The 17274-nt window shown below is 43.9% G+C and overlaps 3 protein-coding genes across 21 annotated transcripts in view; all 3 read left to right on the forward strand.

Moving 5' to 3' along the window:
• The window catches only part of eif4g3a (eukaryotic translation initiation factor 4 gamma, 3a), a 32015-nt gene extending 25373 nt beyond the window's left edge, over positions 1–6642 (forward strand). For all 14 annotated transcript variants that reach the window (XM_029150286.3, XM_029150289.3, XM_029150290.3 and 11 more), the window contains 13 exons: positions 11–114; positions 945–1035; positions 1301–1418; positions 1504–1727; positions 2072–2184; positions 2427–2599; positions 2697–2822; positions 3037–3118; positions 3408–3506; positions 3622–3768; positions 4972–5053; positions 5170–5316; positions 5684–6642. In XM_029150286.3, the coding sequence (XP_029006119.1) occupies positions 11–114; positions 945–1035; positions 1301–1418; positions 1504–1727; positions 2072–2184; positions 2427–2599; positions 2697–2822; positions 3037–3118; positions 3408–3506; positions 3622–3768; positions 4972–5053; positions 5170–5316; positions 5684–5865 (1688 nt within the window). In that variant the 3' untranslated portion in view covers positions 5866–6642. The remainder of the gene's footprint in view (positions 1–10; positions 115–944; positions 1036–1300; positions 1419–1503; positions 1728–2071; positions 2185–2426; positions 2600–2696; positions 2823–3036; positions 3119–3407; positions 3507–3621; positions 3769–4971; positions 5054–5169; positions 5317–5683) is intronic.
• Positions 6643–7084: 442 nt separating this feature from the next.
• Positions 7085–12923, forward strand: hp1bp3 (heterochromatin protein 1, binding protein 3). 3 transcript variants are annotated; one of them, XM_029150375.2, is made up of 13 exons: positions 7085–7242; positions 7640–7720; positions 8273–8453; positions 9015–9077; positions 9180–9336; positions 9428–9571; positions 9788–9847; positions 10084–10223; positions 10428–10518; positions 10686–10845; positions 10953–11064; positions 11219–11362; positions 11510–12923. In XM_029150375.2, exons 2-13 carry the CDS (start codon positions 7654–7656, stop codon positions 12030–12032), a joined length of 1842 nt encoding a protein of 613 aa, XP_029006208.1. In that variant the 5' UTR covers positions 7085–7242; positions 7640–7653; the 3' UTR covers positions 12033–12923. The 3 variants fall into 3 exon arrangements, with proteins under 3 accessions (XP_029006208.1, XP_029006210.1, XP_055364977.1); XM_029150377.2 differs by lacking the exon at positions 9015–9077; XM_055509002.1 differs by lacking the exon at positions 7085–7242 and having other exon boundaries at positions 7617–7720.
• Positions 12924–13492: 569 nt separating this feature from the next.
• Positions 13493–17198, forward strand: sh2d5 (SH2 domain containing 5). Of its 4 annotated transcripts, none has more exons than XM_029150427.3 (10): positions 13493–13775; positions 14107–14262; positions 14337–14417; positions 14497–14571; positions 14646–14792; positions 15203–15403; positions 15601–15784; positions 16148–16253; positions 16334–16493; positions 16624–17198. In XM_029150427.3, the coding sequence occupies exons 2-10, from the start codon at positions 14212–14214 to the stop codon at positions 16819–16821; spliced, it is 1203 nt and encodes a 400-aa protein (XP_029006260.1). In that variant the 5' UTR covers positions 13493–13775; positions 14107–14211; the 3' UTR covers positions 16822–17198. The 4 variants fall into 4 exon arrangements, with proteins under 4 accessions (XP_029006260.1, XP_029006259.1, XP_029006258.1 ...); XM_029150426.3 differs by having other exon boundaries at positions 14117–14262; XM_029150425.3 differs by having other exon boundaries at positions 14170–14262.
• The last annotated feature ends 76 nt before the right edge of the window (positions 17199–17274 follow it).

Below are 17274 nucleotides of genomic sequence, written 5' to 3' on the forward strand. Positions count from 1 at the left end.
GGACACACAGATCCAAGAGATCAGCGAATGCAGAGAGAGGAGACCTGGAACACTGTGCCCATGACAAAGAACAGCAGGACCATTGACCCCACAAAGATCCCAAAGATCTCCAAGGTACAATGTGCTAGTCAGGGACAAGCTACGTAGTTGCTTAGGGCGCCTACAGCTGGAGAGATACAGACAAACAGAATGACCAAGAATGTTTATTCATTCCTTATTCGTTTATCAGTCTGCATTAATGTGCATTTTGTTGTTTTCTCAGTCATCAGACAAATCAGACTGTTTTGCCTAAAAGCTTAATAAAATTCTGTAATGGAAGCAGAATGTTAATTGCAAAGAAACTGTTTTAAAGCTTCTGTAGCTGATTGTAGTGCGGAGATGAACAGAAGCAAATGCTAAACCCCCTACCATTCTATTGGAGGGCGCCCCTTGAAGGTTAAGTTCATTTTATTTTAGTAGAATAACGACAGAAGTAATTTAAGATGATCTTTCCTATATAACAGGTCTGTGTTTTTTTTCTTTTATTAAACTAAACAGCCTTATGTTATTTATACAATGGCATCTAATTTCTGTCTCCACATTCGCGCGTTTACAATTGTCCTCCGTATCGCGCACGACAGAGGCTGAAGAGTAGGCACAAATATGGGCATTTTTTAAACGCTCCCAGGGTGAAGATGACAACACTTGTGCTGCGAGTAGCAGCCGGTGTAGCTTTCCTACTGAGTCAAAGTAGAGAAAAGCCCACGTGCTGCCTGTCCTGACAAGCAGCAAAAGTCTAGCCACCACCCAATGACAGGTTTTGACCCAGCTTGGCTGTCAGAGGGCAATTGTGAACCTTTTGTTAACAATTGCCCTCTCATTAACATTAATCCCCTTCTTTTGTTAACCTAGTGTAAAGCGGCAGCAGTAGTGAAGCGTGTATATTCATATTTCTTTTTCTGCAGCCTCAGATGGATGAGAAGATCCAATTGGGCCCACGGGCTCAGGTCACGTGGGTAAAAGGAAGCAGTGGAGGAGCCAAGGCCAGTGATGCAGGTAGGATGTCACAGCAAGTAGAAATATTAATACATGAAGGATGTCTGGAAACACAGTGGTGACGACACTGTTCATCACATAGCCAAATATTTCCTCTTAACTTTGAGCTGCCGAAGAGAGAAATAGCCTTTATGACTGTACACACCAAAAGAAATTCTGCCTTTTTAGAAAACACTTTTTTAAACCCACACATTGGAAGAATGTTGGCAAGTTGATTAGTTTAACCTTCCAACAACCTTTTGTCACTTCTCTTCCTTGTCAATAGAACTATCACGGACAGCTGGCCTCAACCGCTACTCTGCACTGCAGACCATGCCATCACCTCAGCCCTCCAGCACACCTACACAAAACCAGGACTTCGACTCCAGGAGAACTCTGGCAGGGTAAAGGACAAAGCGAGTCTTAGTTGCTCCTGTATGTAATTTGTTTTTCTGATGCACTCAGTTTGCTCTTTTTCCCCCCGAGCAGCCGTAGCAGTGCAGGCAGAGAGCGCAGTGAGAAGCCGCTGATCTCTTCCCCTCCATCGTCACGGCCAGGGCCGTTCATCAGAAGAGGCAGTTCAAAGGAGCTGCTGGAGAGTCAAACACCTGAGGAGCCTCGACGAGAGCGGGAGCGCGAGGGAGCCGAGCCTCGGAGACCAAGTGTTACAGAGGACAAAACAGAGCCTGAGCGCAGCAGAGTCAAGGAACCTGGTGAGGCCAACGCCATGAATGTGTCATTCAGGTTCTTAACAATGTGGCAGCAACTAAAATGTAAAAACACATGTAGAATTACCTAGCACCTTATTATAATTCTTTATATTCTATTGTTCTGTTTCTAAGGTCCTGGATGTGTCCATATTATAATAATAATAATAATGATGATGATGATAATTAAAATACATTTAATAACATATACTCAACATTCTTTTCCATAGAAGAAAAAAAATAATCTTGTGAAAAGTCACTAGTAAAAAGGGATCAGTTGTTTGACAACATACTGTAGAATGTATCTTTTAATACAGATGCTCTTAACTGGTTTTCTTTTATGCTGACAGTGAAACCAGAGCCTGTAGTCCAGATCTTAGACAAACCTACCTTGTCTGAGGAGGAGATTGAGAGGAAGTCCAAGTCCATCATCAATGAGTTCCTGCACATAAATGATTACAAGGTACTGAGATTAACTTAGTCCTTTGCTGTACATTGTCACACTCGCCCTCACGCAGCTCATCTTCGGATGGCAGCGAGAACAGACTTAACTATAACTTGACAAAAACGCACACGTACGCCGCATAAGCCAAAATAGGAATGCTTGAATCCTTTTCTGTTTTAGCTCCTACCAACTAGTGTAGTATAAGCTTGGTTTTCTGTTTCTGGCTGACCGTCGTCATAATGTCCCTTTGTTTTTTGCAGGAGGCTGTCCAGTGTGTGGACGAGCTCGAGTTGGGCTCTCAGCTCCACATATTTGTGCGTGTTGGAGTGGAGTCCACCCTGGAGCGCAGTCAAATAACACGGGACCACATGGGCCAACTCTTCTTCCAGCTGGTGCAGCAGGGCATCATTCCCAAATCCCAGTTTTACAAAGGGTCAGTTTTCCTGCAAAATGTGAGGCCTTGCTTGAGTCATTATGACATGTAATCACAGTGCTCCGATTGAACTCCAGCTGTTTTGGTGTTTCCTCAGGTTTGCAGACACGCTGGAGCAAGCGGACGACATGGCCATCGACATTCCCCACATCTGGCTGTACTTGGCAGAGCTGCTAAGTCCTGTGCTGAGGGATGGGGGCTTCTCTATGAGAGAGCTCTTTAGGTATAAATGCAGCGACAGCCTCATTCATTCCTTCCCACTCATTCATTCATTCCCAAAGCGTTGTGGTATGATTTGTGTTTGCTCAGGAAAAAATGGCAACTTGAGAGTTGGTATATGGTTTTCTTCATATTTCTAACTCTGGCTGCAGTGGATGCACATTTACTGTAAACTAATCATGATCAGTCTAATATTTGTGTTCTGTGTTTGTTCACAGTGAATTAAGCAAACCTTTGCTTCCTGTTGGAAGAGCTGGGATCTTAATTTCTGAAATAATGCACATACTATGCAAACAAATGGTAAAAAAGCCTTTTTTCTACGCTGTCATTCATTCATTTTACACCTGGGGAGATAGTAGAGTATCATCAACAGCTACTTTTCCATTAAACACTTTATCAAATTCATAGAGCTTCATAGAGCTTCTGTTCTGGTGTTTCATGCCTTTTACATGGACACATTGTATTAATGCATGAGTAAAGCCTTTGAACTTTTTACTTACCTTCAAACTGTTATAGCAACAGATGTTTAAATCCATGAAGTAGATGTGTCTGAGAACATGTGTGATGGTGCCTGGTGTTGTCTCTGCAGAGCCATAGAACTGTAGGTTCTTTGTGGAAGGAATCTGGCCTCAACTGGACCGACTTTCTGCCAGAGGGAGAGGACGTTCAGGCTTTCATTTCACAACAGGTTTGTTTATGAAATGCTTCAGAAAAAAATGCAGCAAAGCAAGTGGATACTAATGTATTCCAGTCATATTTAATTTGTCCCTTTTTCTGTATCATTCTTGTTTTGGGACAAACAGAAACTCCAGTTTGTTCTGTTGGACGGCTCCAACCCTGAGGCGGCAGTGTCTAAAAGGATCTTGTCTCCTGAGGAGCTGAGCCAACAGCTGGATAAACTCCTCCTGGAGGACATGGCCACTGATGAGCAGATCTTCAACTGGGTAGAAGTATGACAAATGACCAGTGTTAACGCACTTATCAGAAAGACACTTCACAGACTGGCCACTGGATAAAAGTTATGGCCTGAAAAGATTTTATTTTGAACAGATTTTTATGTTAATGTTTAATGTTAGTGTTTGTAAAGTGATTTGCATAAATGTCCTGGAACACGTTATTAGAAGCATAAATGTCAGTTAGTTGGCCAAAAAAATAAATGGACTTTATCGTACTCAGTGTGTGTGTAATGTTCATTTGAGCGACTACAGCAGTTTACTGAGGGTACACACAACAGTTTTGTGCATCTTCTACTAGGCTTCAAAAAAACTCTTTTTTTCATTGTCCCTAACAGTCAGCAGCACCCATTAAAACCAGTAAACTGTATTTCCATGAGGTCACATCCGACTCTGTTGTGTCCAACAATGTCTGATTCTATAGTCATACTCATGACATTATTTCACAAACTAAACACAACACTGACTCACTTTACATTCACTCTAGAGCTGAAGTGACAGTTTGATTTTCAGCTCCTCCTTTGTATGCGTGCGTGCCCGTGCTCTTGTGTGTGCGTGTGTTTTCTTCAACGTGGGGACCATAAATCATGTTTTTACTATCAAGGTGAGGACATTGTGCCAACGTGGGTACACTTGGCGGGTCCCACCAGTCCAAAGGCTTTTTTGAGGGTCAAGATGTGATTTTAGGGCTGAGGTTAGAATTGAGTTTTGGTTTGATTAGAGCAAAGGTTAGATGTCTCTCTAGTTGTGATGGTTAGGGGCTAGGAAGGCATTATGTCAATGGTGAGTCCCCACGTAGATGTGAAACGTGTGTACACGTATCTTTTTTCCAGTAAGCAGCATCTGTTTAGCTGCACCTACAGAAGCGTCAGGTGGTCATTCATAACGTTGGCTTATATGATGAGCACTACAAACACACAGGACATGTAGCCATTAAGCTATGAGCTTGATAAGAGAATACAAGCAGCAGACTGCAGTCAGAGTTGAGGCAGACGTCAGCAGCCAAAAACAAAAAACACACTACATGATGCTAAGGGAATTCCACAGTTCAAGTAGTTATGTCATCGGCATTCCCGCTCACTGTTCACACATCTCCCAGACATGGATGGGCTGTATTGGGGTTGGTGTATTGTTATTGTTGCATCACTGCCAGGTCAGCAATTTGAAATGGACTAATTGTGTGTTGTCCTGTGTTTCCAGGCAAACCTGGATGAATCTCAGATGAGCTCGTCTCCCTTCCTGAGGGCTTTGATGACAGCTGTGTGTAAGGCCGCAGTAAAAGGTAAACACGCCACCGCCTGGAGATGTCCTGTCACATCGCTGATTGTAACGTTTGTAAAGTTTACAACTCGACCAAACTCTGAGTTTATTCACTTTACCTCCTGCTTTACTGAACAGATGATAACACCAACTGTAGAGTGGACACGGCCATCATCCAGAGGAGATTGCCTGTATTACTCAAGTACCTTAACTCAGACACTGAGCGACAGCTGCAAGCACTTTATGCACTTCAGGCGCTGATCGTCGCCCTTGATCAGCCTCCAAGTAGGTTTCCTCACAGTGACACTAAGACTTTCTTGTTATTGTATCACAGCAGATTACATTATAGTTGCAAATAATGTGTCATTTTTTTCTCCATCGTATAATAAATGATTAGTAGCTTTGGAAGTTAGCTGATCATCTGCACATGTTTTGCATTGAATGGATTTTGAGTTATTCAAGTTTCCATTTTTTCTCTGGCTGCTTTTAATGGTCCTTCATCATTTTTGATTAAACACTGAGACAATAAGCCACACAACTACTCTCTGAACAGACCTTTGTGTGAAGTTTTTATGAACATTGCTTGTCACAGATGAACATTGTTTTCGAAAGAATGCTTTTAATTTACCAAGGGTTTTCTCTATGTTTGTAGACCTTCTCCGGATGTTCTTTGACTGTCTATATGATGAGGACGTAATATCCGAAGACGCCTTCTACAAGTGGGAGACGAGCAAAGACCCTGCGGAGCAGCAGGGTAAGGGTGTGGCTCTGAAGTCTGTAACGGCCTTCTTCACTTGGCTGCGGGAGGCTGAAGAGGAGTCGGAGGACAATTGACGAGAGAGACCAGTGGACACTGCATCCTTACAGACATTCAAAATGGGTGTGTGGGCAGGACGACGTGTTAACGGCTGGAATTTTTTTCTGCGGTACAGTTCTGAAACATGCCGCCATTTTGAGTTTGGATTCCAACGGCGGAAGCACTAAATACCTGTATTATACATAGAAAATATTTTTGTTTTAAATTTTACCTTACTTTTCTTTTGTTACTTTTTAAGAAGAGACTTAAAAATGCATAGGTTCTGGACTCTTTAATTTATTATTTTTTTAAGAACTGCAAATATGAAAGTTATTTAACATTTGCAGATGCTCACAACAAAACAGAACAGAAATAACAATATAAATAATTATAATAACAAAATATTAATTGTGAAATAAGTAGCCTCCCTGGATTCTAAACTGTTTGGTATAAAACAGGGTAAAACAAATTTATTTTGGGATGAAAGGGAGGCAGAGATGAAAAGGAACTGTTAACGTTGTTTGTGTGTGACGTTTGGGGTCAAAGGTTGCCTCCTCAGCCGTGGCTTGCTCTGTGTTGATATGTACATATGCCTCACGAGAGGCAGTCGTATAATAAGAGGCGATGCAAGTCAGTTCAAATAACTTTCATAAAAATGCATATGAACAAACCAGATATGTTCAAGTGACATGAGCAAAAATGCAAGTTTAAAAAGCAAATGGCCAGGATCACCGAACAATGCTTGTAACACCTACAGGGCAGGTTAAATGCTTGTAAATACATTAAAGACAAAAAGGGTATTTAAAAAAGGGAAATTCTCATGATTTGTTTTTAATGGTTTTTGTTTGTGTTTGTAGGTCATAAGTCACATCTCACGGTGAACCTTAATGATTTGCATACTCCACGTCTTTTATTAAGATTGAGATTTCTGCTGTTTTTCTTTCTTGTGCCTTTACAATTTTGTAATAGAATAGAAGGGTTCTAACATTTTCTACGGACTCTACTCCTGCCTATTGGAAATCAACACAGCCTGTACAGGTCAAGTCTCCGCGGCTGTGGTAAAGTAACGGTTAACGTTAGTTCCCAATGCTGGAGAGAAAGTAGCTGGACGCGGCTCGCACGTCTCGAAAACACGCGTGGTTGAATTGGTGTGAAGCTTGTCTTCGCGTGTCCGTGGGGGGAAAGTGAACGTGCGTCCTGTGGGGTGCGCTGCGCGGCGGTTTGACCCAAAGCTAGCCGCCTTCCAGGGTTAGCCTCGGCCGCCATGACAGTGGGAATCTACCGACGACGTGCGACGTGACGCCGTGACGTGCCCAACGGTCCTGATGGGGCGGGGCTCGACGAAGAGTAATCTAAATAAAGGACCGTGCAGAAATTGACCCTAACGTATCAGACTTGTTTTCTACGATTGAAAGGTGAGTTTTAGTCAGTACTGCAAACGGTGCGCGAAACGCGGGGTTGCATGGGCGCCTTGGCGGAAGCGCGGCGTAGTCTTTTGACTCCATGCAGCTGAAATGAATTTTATCAGCCTTGTACGACGCCATTACTGTGTGTGTATATACCAACGGACAAAATGACCGACTTGTGTTTGGCGTAGAAAGCGGGCAATGAGCTCGACTGCGTTGAGCCTCGCTGAAAAGCCGAGTGCGTCACGTGAAACGCGAGGGCAGCGTTTTATTCCTTTCGAGGATAATGGTCCTCAATGAATGAATCGGGTTTGACGGCCGTCTTTTTTTTATACCACGCGTCAAAACACCGCTGTGCTCATCTGGTTTTTCCGGTGTTCAGACGCGTGTTCTTTTCCCCGTCCAGAGAAATCTCCCGTGATGCCGATTCGCCGAGCAGCAGCGACTCCAACCCAAGAGAAGCCCCCCGCCACTTCAGCAGAGAAAGGTGAGGCCGGGGTCGCCCATCACCTGAGCCACGGACCCGTGAACGCACCACAACCAGCGACGCAGATTCCCCTGGGGCCTCAGTTCTCACCAAAGCATCCAAAGCCACTCACTGAACTCTGCATCCAGTCTGGAGAGTTTGTTGATGCAGCCGCTCATCACAGAAACAAGCCCTGCAACAGTTGACACGCATGTCTTCTAATTACATATGATCTCTAATTAGAAGTCCAAGTACGTGGACTGAAGCATTCACTGAAGAATATGATTGTTAACCTTTGCATACTAAATGAAGAAAGACCCAGAATTGAAAAGGCACATCTCACAAATCCAGTCTGATCCAGAGATTCGCGTTAACTCCCAAATGATCCAGTGTGTACAGTACCATGAGCTGGCCAAACAAAACATTACACATTTGTGAGGTTTATCACTCGGCCCCAGAATGAATAGCGTGTGCTTCACTGTAAACCGCAAGTAGACAACAGTACAGTAAATCAACAAACTTTTACATCTTCACCAACATCAAGATTTCACGCTGTAAATATTTCCCCCCCAGCGCCGGAGGCTTCCTCGGAGGAGTCGCCCTCTGCTGACAAAGAACAGGCCGCGTCCTCAGCCGCAGCAGCCGAGGTCGAGGAGGGCAAGAGCTCGAGCAAGTCGCAGCCCACAGAGAATGGGGAGAAGGCGGAAGAGGGAGCCCCGGAGGAGAAGGGAGGTGAAGCATCGGAGAAGAAAGGGTGAGTCTCACCAGAGGGCGAGTGTGCGACTCTGAGCGCTGCGATATTTCACTTTGATAGCACTTTTATCTGTTTATATGATCCTTACCTCTGCTGGATAACGGCACAATGCACCTGTCACCGGCAGTGCTGCGTTTGTAAAAGATGTGACGGCAACATCCACTTCCTTTTTACATGGTTGTCGAACAGATGTACTTTCTCCTTTTTTGGAGGAGTTTAGGAGGAGAATACATTGGCATCATTTCCTCAATTACAACTAATCATGGCGTTCCAATTCTAGAAAGAGCCCCTCTCTCTAGCTGCAGGTTATTAAAGGGTTTGAGAAAATTATGTAAATCAAATCTTTAGACCAATGGCCCAGTGTATATCTGGGGACCTTGTAACTTGTAATGTTGGTATTTTCTCCTCCTCTTCTTCTCCCATATCAAAGCCAACATTCACCTTTTGTGCATACAATTCATTAGCACAGAATTCAGATAGTGTCAAATTACTATGGTGGTCATTAAGACAGATGTTCTGAAAACTCATTTTGTCTTTCCCGTCGGTGACAAACGGACAAAGTGACAAATGCAAGGACTGCGCGGCTGGACAGTGTGCAACACACTGCTATGTTCTCCTACTAAGGTGAGGATGTGATAAAGATAAGGGTGGTGACGATCACAGTGAAATATCGCTACTATAGACACAACCCACTTTACTGAACTTGTGTTTTGCTTTCAATGATAGGTTGAAGGACGGCTACAAGTACGAGAAATCCAAGGTCAAGAAGGTTAAAAGGACGATTCCTGCCTGGGCTAGCGTCAGTGCCAGCAAAAAACTTCCTGTTACCAATTTCTCAGGCACTCAGACAAAAGTTGATAATGTCCTTATTGAAGCTATTACGGTATGTACACGTTCTATAACTCCAGGCCTAAACACAGTTATTGGGCTTTTTGTTTTTGTATATTTGATTTAATGTCTATCTTTCTTTGCAGTCATGTAACAACAAGTCTGGGTTTTCATACCAGTCTGTCATGAAATATATTATGAAAAAGTACCCAAGGAAGGAACTTGACAGGAAAAAGTTTTTAATTAAAAAAGCAATGAAGAAACATTTGGAGAAGGGCACCATCAAACAGGTAAAGAGCATTTACTTGCGTTTTATTCTATGGAGGAATGTGAATTAAAGCACGGTCCCAGATTTGAAACTTACATTTTTAGTAAGAATTTTGTCAAAGGTTTGACTTTTATGTCATGCAACACTATTACATAATGGCACCTGTTCATTTAAATGTTAATGAAAACAGCAAATGTGTCAGGTGTGCTTACTTCTGTTTGTGCCTTCTCTCTGGCAGTTGAAGGGTAAAGGCCTTTCTGGAACCTTCGCCATTGGAAAGCAGGTCCGCCTGTCGAATGTATGTAGGAAAAGAGCTAAGTACTTTGACTTTAGTGTATATTATCTCTGCACATCAATAAATCATATTAACAAAACCTTTGACGCTAAATGTATAACTGCATGAAAACCCCTCTACCTACATCAAAAAACCCTCAGTAAAAATATGAAATGCATTTTCACAAATGACACCCATTTCTTATTCTAAGGAAATCAAATCATCTTTTTCCTCCTGTCTTTAAATGGATGGTGTTTCAGAAAGCTGCTCAGAAGCAGGAGTCACTGGGAGATGCTCTTCCTCTCATCATCACTCGGCTCTGTGAGCCCAAGGAGGCTTCCTACAATCTGATCAAGAAATACGTGGAGCAGCACTTCCCCAGCCTCAACGTCGAAACCAGGTGCCAACCTTCACAATTACTTTTTGACATCTCTATTTTTCTCAGTTGGAAGCTTGCACAGAACAACCGCCAATGGTTTAGTTTTCTACACTGATTTAATGGTTTATTTCACACTTAGTAGTACAGATATGAAATGAGCAATGTGTATGACTCTGATTAGATAGAATTATTGTATGTATTACTGATACAACAACTTGTCTTCAGGCCTGAGGTCCTAAAGACAGCTTTAGTAAAGGCAGTGGAAAAAGGACAACTAGAGCAAATCACTGGAAAAGGAGCCAGAGGGACTTTCCAGGTAAAGCTCTAAAGCATTGTGATGGACAAAGGCAGATTGTAGTCTAACATTAAACAAGAATAAGTTTCTAAAACTCGGCCGAGCTGTGATTTTAGGCAACATATTTTTCTAGTGCACACACAAACCAGGCCATCTGATCCTGAAAACGCTTGTGTTCACCATCACAGCTGAAACGTACTGGGAACCAGATCCTGTTGAAGGGCGGTGCACTGGAGGATGCCATCACAGCCGCCATCACAGCCATGAATGAACCCAAAACCTGCAGCACCACCACGCTACGCAAATACCTACTAGACGCCAACAAGGACAGAAAAGAGCATCAGCTATGTAGGTTATTATGATCCTTTGTTTGCTCGTAATTGTGTGAGTTGTGTACTGTTTTTTTGTATATTCTTTTCATTTTTAATGTGACACCTAAGCATTATGTCCCTCAGTGGCCAATCTGAGGAGGACCCTAACGAAGTGTAAAGTACTGGGGTGGATGGAGCAGATCACGGGTCATGGCTTCGTAGGGACCTACCAGCTCTCGTTCCCTTTCTACCCAAGGTATAGCATATTTGAGAATGATTATTTTTTTACCATTTAAAACTTTTATTCAGATTTAGTTTCAAAGATGTTCCTGACATTTTTGCCTTCCCCATATAAACACACTTCTCATACTTGTCTTGTTAGTTGTTTACATTTTCCCTTTTCTCTTTAGTCCCAGCATCCTGTACCCAGAAAAGTTTAAAGAGCCAGTGAAAAACACTCCAGCTTCACCTAAACGGAGGCGGACAGCTGAGTCCTCAGAAGAAGAGTCAGAAGAGGAATCAGAGGAAGAATATGAAGCTCCTCCACCTAAGAAGTAAGTGTACTAAGTACTGTATAATGGTTGTGTATATAGTACATACTATAAATGCCAACAGACCCACCTGGTGCCCCCCTCCCTTTAGGTCTATGCATTGTAGTTACTTTTCACCTACATCATTTAATCTGTGTAAATTATTTTAAGGAAAGCTCTGAAGAGGCCTCCACCTAAGGCTCGCCAACCTCCACCTACCAAAAAATCCAAAAGTACCAGTCAGTCAAAAGCTAAGGGCAGGGGGAGTGCCCTCACAAAAAAGTCCCCATCCAAGAAAGCGGAGTCTTCAGCCAAGAGAACGGGAGGGAAACAGTCGGTCTCCAAGAAAGAATCCGCTCCTCCACCCAAATCTACACCCGTCAAGAGAGGAGCTCCTGCCAAAAAACCCAAAACACCAGCTGTTAAAAAGTTGGCCAAAAGGGGGTCCAAGCGACCTGTGTCCAGAGAACCGACCCCTGAGGAAACGGCGCCCACAAAGGAGACGACAAAAAGTGGGTCCAAGCGATCCAAGCCTGAAGAGCCATCCCCTGCGGAGCGCGTAGTAAAAAAGACAGCCACCAAGAGTGGGTCCAAACAGCCTGAGCCTGAGGAGCCCTCCTCCAAGCCTGTAGCTAAAAGAGGGGCCAAGAGCACCAAGCAGTCTACTCGTAAATCAAAGCGAGGGAAGTATTGAGTTCTAGAGCGCTGTTGACAAACTGGGCTGCTCTGAATATGCAGCAGTCTGCTGCTTTGTTTCACTAGTCTCTCTCTTTTATCATTTTTTCCCTTTTTAATGGGGCAGTAGTTTTTTTTTTTTTTTTTTTAATTTGTGTTGTAGAATAAGAATGTTATCCTACCAGTTACGTTTACTGTACACGGAGAGTTTCTGATTTTGCTTTTTAATCACATTATATAGAAAAGCTTTTTCAGTGTTGCCGTTAAAAGACATTTGTGAGCAGCTGCCTGCTTGGGAGAAGCCTAGCCATTCAGACATACTGTAACTAGAGCCATGTAGTGACTTCTGTTTTTATATTTCTTGTTTATGTTGTTGGTGTTAGCAGTTCACATTCCTGACATTAATTGAGGCCACATATGTTTTGGAGGCTTGAAAATTCCCGTTTTATTTCCATCTGAGGGTGAACGGTTAAATGATTAATAATGTTAATATTTTATAAATCTGGTTTTAGGGCTGTTGTCCTGGGATGATACTACAAACTTTGGTCATGCAACACTGCGTACAAATCTGAACTGATGTGCATATGTGTGCTTAAATAATTATCTTTATTTAAAACCATAATGTTCCTATTAATAAAGCTTTGTCTTTTGTTCCCTGGTTGAAATTAAACATTATGGTAGTTTTAGTTTTGCAAGAAGTTACATGAGGGGGTTTCTTTTCTACATGTTAACAAGCCGCACTGTAGGCATAAATAACTTTATTGCTTCACAACTGTAAAACAGTACAAATCATAAGAAATGTGTGTTGTGATTAAAAGGACAATAGCTCATACATACCCTGCATGCATGTATTCCCTGTGTTGTTAATCTTTTTTCCAAGTCATTAATAAAAATGACTATATTTGTAAAACTTTGTTTCTAATTATTTACATGCACAAAGTGCAGTACAGAGTGTGATGTTAATTTTTTGTTGCTGAGGCGCTGCAATGTTAGAATCATATTCAACAGGAGAAGCCGTCCTTGGATTTCTGTTTCATTTGACCAAAGATTCTTTTTTTAGATTCAAATGATTGCTAGAAGCATTGAATGAAGCGGTGAAGTTTAGAAAAGTGTCACAACTGTTTTTTTCCTCCTATCAATCCTATAATTTTAAGAGCTCAACGCCTGCTTTAAGTTGCGTTAACGCCACTCTACGCTAACACACCATTACAACTGAGTAAATCTACAACTGAATGCAAAGATGTCTGCATTAATGGGCTGTTTTTCACGCATGCATCAAACATTTTGAGCCTTCATGCATATTTCATTGTTTTAAAAACTAACACATTTCTAAAGTTGCTTTATGAACAGAACAGCCAACAAATATGGCATTTAATTAAAACTTGGCCCCTCTGACACCTTGACCCCTAGGATATTCTACGTTGCATGGTGGAGCGGTGCAGCTGGTGGTATCACGTATTACAACCGCTGACCGTGTGACGTCACTGCGCGACTGACACGGGGAACACGTGGAGCCTGGAAAACGTCGACTAGACACCAAGCAGGCAGAGGCAGCGCACACTGGTCCGACCGCGGCCTTTCGCGGAGGTTCGGGTCGGGACAGGTGTTCGGACTCACTTCCGCTTTCGTAGCCCCCTCCCCCCGGGTCGTTCTCCGCCGAGCCCCACCTCTGGCCCGCAGCGAACACACCTGGGCCGCGGAGCTGCGGAGGCAGGTAGGAGCGAGGAGGAGCGGCGGCTGTGGGACCGAACGGAAGCTAACGGTGAGCTGCTGTCATGGAACAAGTTCTGGTGTGAGGTGTGACCCGGGCTCAGGTTCGGACCGTGAACTGATCGATTAAAAGCTTTAACCCGTCGCGTTGTGGGGGATCGGTCGGATGTGCTGCTCAGGGCGAAGCAAGTCGAGACTTATGCGCTGTTGAACCGCAACTATTTCCTCTGTCTTAGCGACGACTTCGACGCGCGTGACGCTGAAAAGCGATAAAACTGTAGTAATGTGTGTACAAGTATGCAGCAGTCTATGGGCGTACAGGTATTGAGTAAAATCACAGGTGTGGCTGTGACGCCTGATTCTTGTTTTCCCTCATGGTTGAGTGGTTTCCAGTGTGATTGTCGGACTCCTGAGTCCAGTGTTGACCAACGTGAACTCGTTCCCAGCACTGATTTCGTGGCCGCCTGTTTCTTGGATAAACAGGCAGCATGGGTGAGGCTCCCGTCGCCGAGGACTACGTGGTGACGCGCTCAGCAGAGGTGAGTAACACGCTGCTTCAGCGCGTGGTTCGGTGGTTGTGTGTGTGCTTCAACCCGACCTCATGCCTTCAAAGTATGTGGGCTCCTTCGCGGTGGACGACTGCTGTTTGGAGGAGCAGATAGAGCAGCTGCACGGTCACATGAAGCTCTTTAAAGTAAGGCCTCATCCGCACGTGAAGAAGCAGAGACTCTGGGCGGAGTACAAGAGCTGATGTGTCTGTTGTTCTCGCTCAGACGCACAAGAAGCGGCGCCCTGTGTCCCTCAGGTTCTCAATCAAAGGGGTGAAGATGTACGATGAGGATGAAACGGTGAGAGCGGTGGTGGTTTGTGTCTGTCTGCGGTCTCTGTGGCTCCGTGTCCCATGTCCCCGCTGTGTCCTCAGACGCTGCTGATGGCTCACGCCCTGCGCAGGGTCTCCCTGTCCACGGCCCGGCCCGCGGACGCCCAGTTCGCCTTCGTCTCCCACAACCCGGGCAGCCTCGACGCCCAGCTCTACTGCCACGTTTTCCAGGCGAGGCACTGCAGAGCTGTGAGTACCGAGCTGGACTGCACCGCCAGCTAGTGAGTTCACTGGGCCCTAGAACAACAACCCCACGGAGATGTTGATCTTAAAAGGAAATGAGTCTAGCTCCCATTAGCATTTCATTAAATACCCCTCACACCCACACCGGCGTTTCCAGTCAGTCCAGCTAATTCAACCTGTTTGGGCTGAAAGGTGAGCAGGGCTTCGCTGGGAGATTCATATCTAGCAATCATGTATGCAAGAAGTCAATCAAACACGAGCAAGATGTAAAACCTGACTCATCTCCATTGTTTTAGGTTCAGTTGTAATGGAAAAACGTGTTGGTGTAAGTGCTAGTTTGGGAGAAGAGGCGGTGCTGCAGCTGAGGCCATACTTCCGCTGACACTGATGGTTTATTTCACGTTTGTCTCCCTCAGGCACAGTTTCTGAACCTGCTGCTGTGCCGCTGCTTCCAGCTGTTGTATTTGGAGAAGCACCCAGACGAGGCCCAGATTGAATTTGTTGGCTCAGCCCCTCGACGGAACCCCTCGCTGCTCAACCACGGTTTCCCTCTGAGTGTCAGTGCCCTGGTGTCCTTCAGAAGAGCCCCCTTTCAAGGCTTGTTGCTGGGCACCAAGGTCTGGACCATTAAAACCATGTTCTGTCTGGTTAATGTCAGCCTTTAACTGCCTTTGCATTTTGGATATTTTGTGGATTTTTATGCCAAACAAAATAGTGGAAATGCTGAATTTTGATTCAGTTGAATAAAACTAAATATCTCCAATTCCGATGACCTTAACTTTGCAATCCTCATAATCGTGTCTCTCCTCCGCAGAAAAATCCAAAGCCTCCTGAGGAACTCCACAACGACCAAGATGAGGCCTGCCCCACATCCTCCCCCTCCCTGTTCCGCAAGAAAGCCATGCGAAACAAAGTGCTGCGCTCTGGGGCTTACCGCTCCTTCACCTTCACGCCGGTCAAACAGCGCAGCGTTCAAGAGCAACTGAGTGTGTCTCAAGGTGGGCCAAGTGTTCACGGTGCGCTTTCAAGAATCCGAGAGTTCATTAGGTAAAGCAGACCATCAGCAGTCACTTACTGTCTGTCGTGGTGTCACATGGAAGTGTTTGGACATTCACTTGATAGAAAAGGCTACCAACAGTTTCCTGTTGGCTTCACCGTGTTAACCACAACTTTGGGTTTATGGGTTGAGGGGTTGCTTCTTTACAACTTCCACCGGTCATGTTTAAACCAAGCACCTCTACTCATTTTATCGCGGGATGCTTTTCCACACAAACGGGGCTGGTAGGATATTTCCACTTTTTGTTTTCTTGGAATTCAAACAGATTTAGGATGTTTACCTCTTCTTTTTCTGTGTAAAACAGAAAAAGAACAAAGAAAGACGCCTGGGAGAGAATCCCACGCTCCAACCCTAGCAGAAACGGAAGAGGCTCTGGCTCAGGCTGTGTGGACCTGGACTGGTATCGCAACGTAGGTGTTTCTCATGAACGCCCATTGATGCTTTCAACGCGTCAACTTTTTTTTAATATGGCTTCTTCTCTTTGTTGCAGTGACAGCAGCTACTCGCTGCTCGCAGATGACGTTCTGGGTTCTTTTCTGCTTTGCCCCATTCCTAAAAAACCCAAATGTGGCTCTCTCATCATTCACTTTCCCTCTGGTCTGGTCACTCACCTCATAGAAAACACGCGTAAAGGGACATTCCTCCTGCAGGTACTTGTGTCAAGATACTGTAGGCTCAATGCTTGGGATTATTACCAAATAGGAAATTAGTCAGCAATATTATGATGGAATAGGTTGAACTGCAATCCAATCATTTTCTGTGTCTTTATCTTTGTCTCAGAAATGCAAGACTGAGTTCAGTTCCATAGCAGAACTGATCGATCATTACACTGAGACGCAGGACGAGCTGCCCTGTCTGCTAAGCTGTGCCCGAGTAAACCACTGCTACGAGTGGGAGGAAACTATCAGCAAACAGAAGGCCATTAAGAGCTTTAAACAGAAAGCAAACAAAAGTACCTCCAGAAAGGATTGGGTTTAAACTCTGGACACTGAACCGCATGGCTTGCAAACATCTGGTATCCCAAATAAGTAACACTTTTCTTCTTCTCTTTTGAAAATTATCTTAAACTATTGAATCACGAGGTGTTGCTTGGAGTCTTCACAAACTGTAAGATAGAATGCACCTGTTGACAGTATTGGCACTTAGAGGTATTTATATCAAAGGGTACTTCATGTATTACGTTCTGCTTGCTGCATTTGTTTTTTTGTTTTTTTTTAAATGTCATTTTTATAAAAGATTTTTATATTTCCATGTGTTACCAATGTATCTTTGTTTTATGGTTTGTATAATCTTGCAAAGCATAATTGTTTGTCTTTTTTCTTGAACTGTACAAGTTACACTACTACATTGGGACACGTCGTCGATGTTTATTTTCTAATTTTTGTCTTTAAATGTCACACATTGAGAGACATTTAAGCTGGAATACTATAA

The sequence above is a fragment of the Betta splendens genome, chromosome 5, assembly GCF_900634795.4.
Source record: "Betta splendens chromosome 5, fBetSpl5.4, whole genome shotgun sequence".
Classification (NCBI taxonomy): Eukaryota; Metazoa; Chordata; class Actinopteri; order Anabantiformes; family Osphronemidae; genus Betta; species Betta splendens.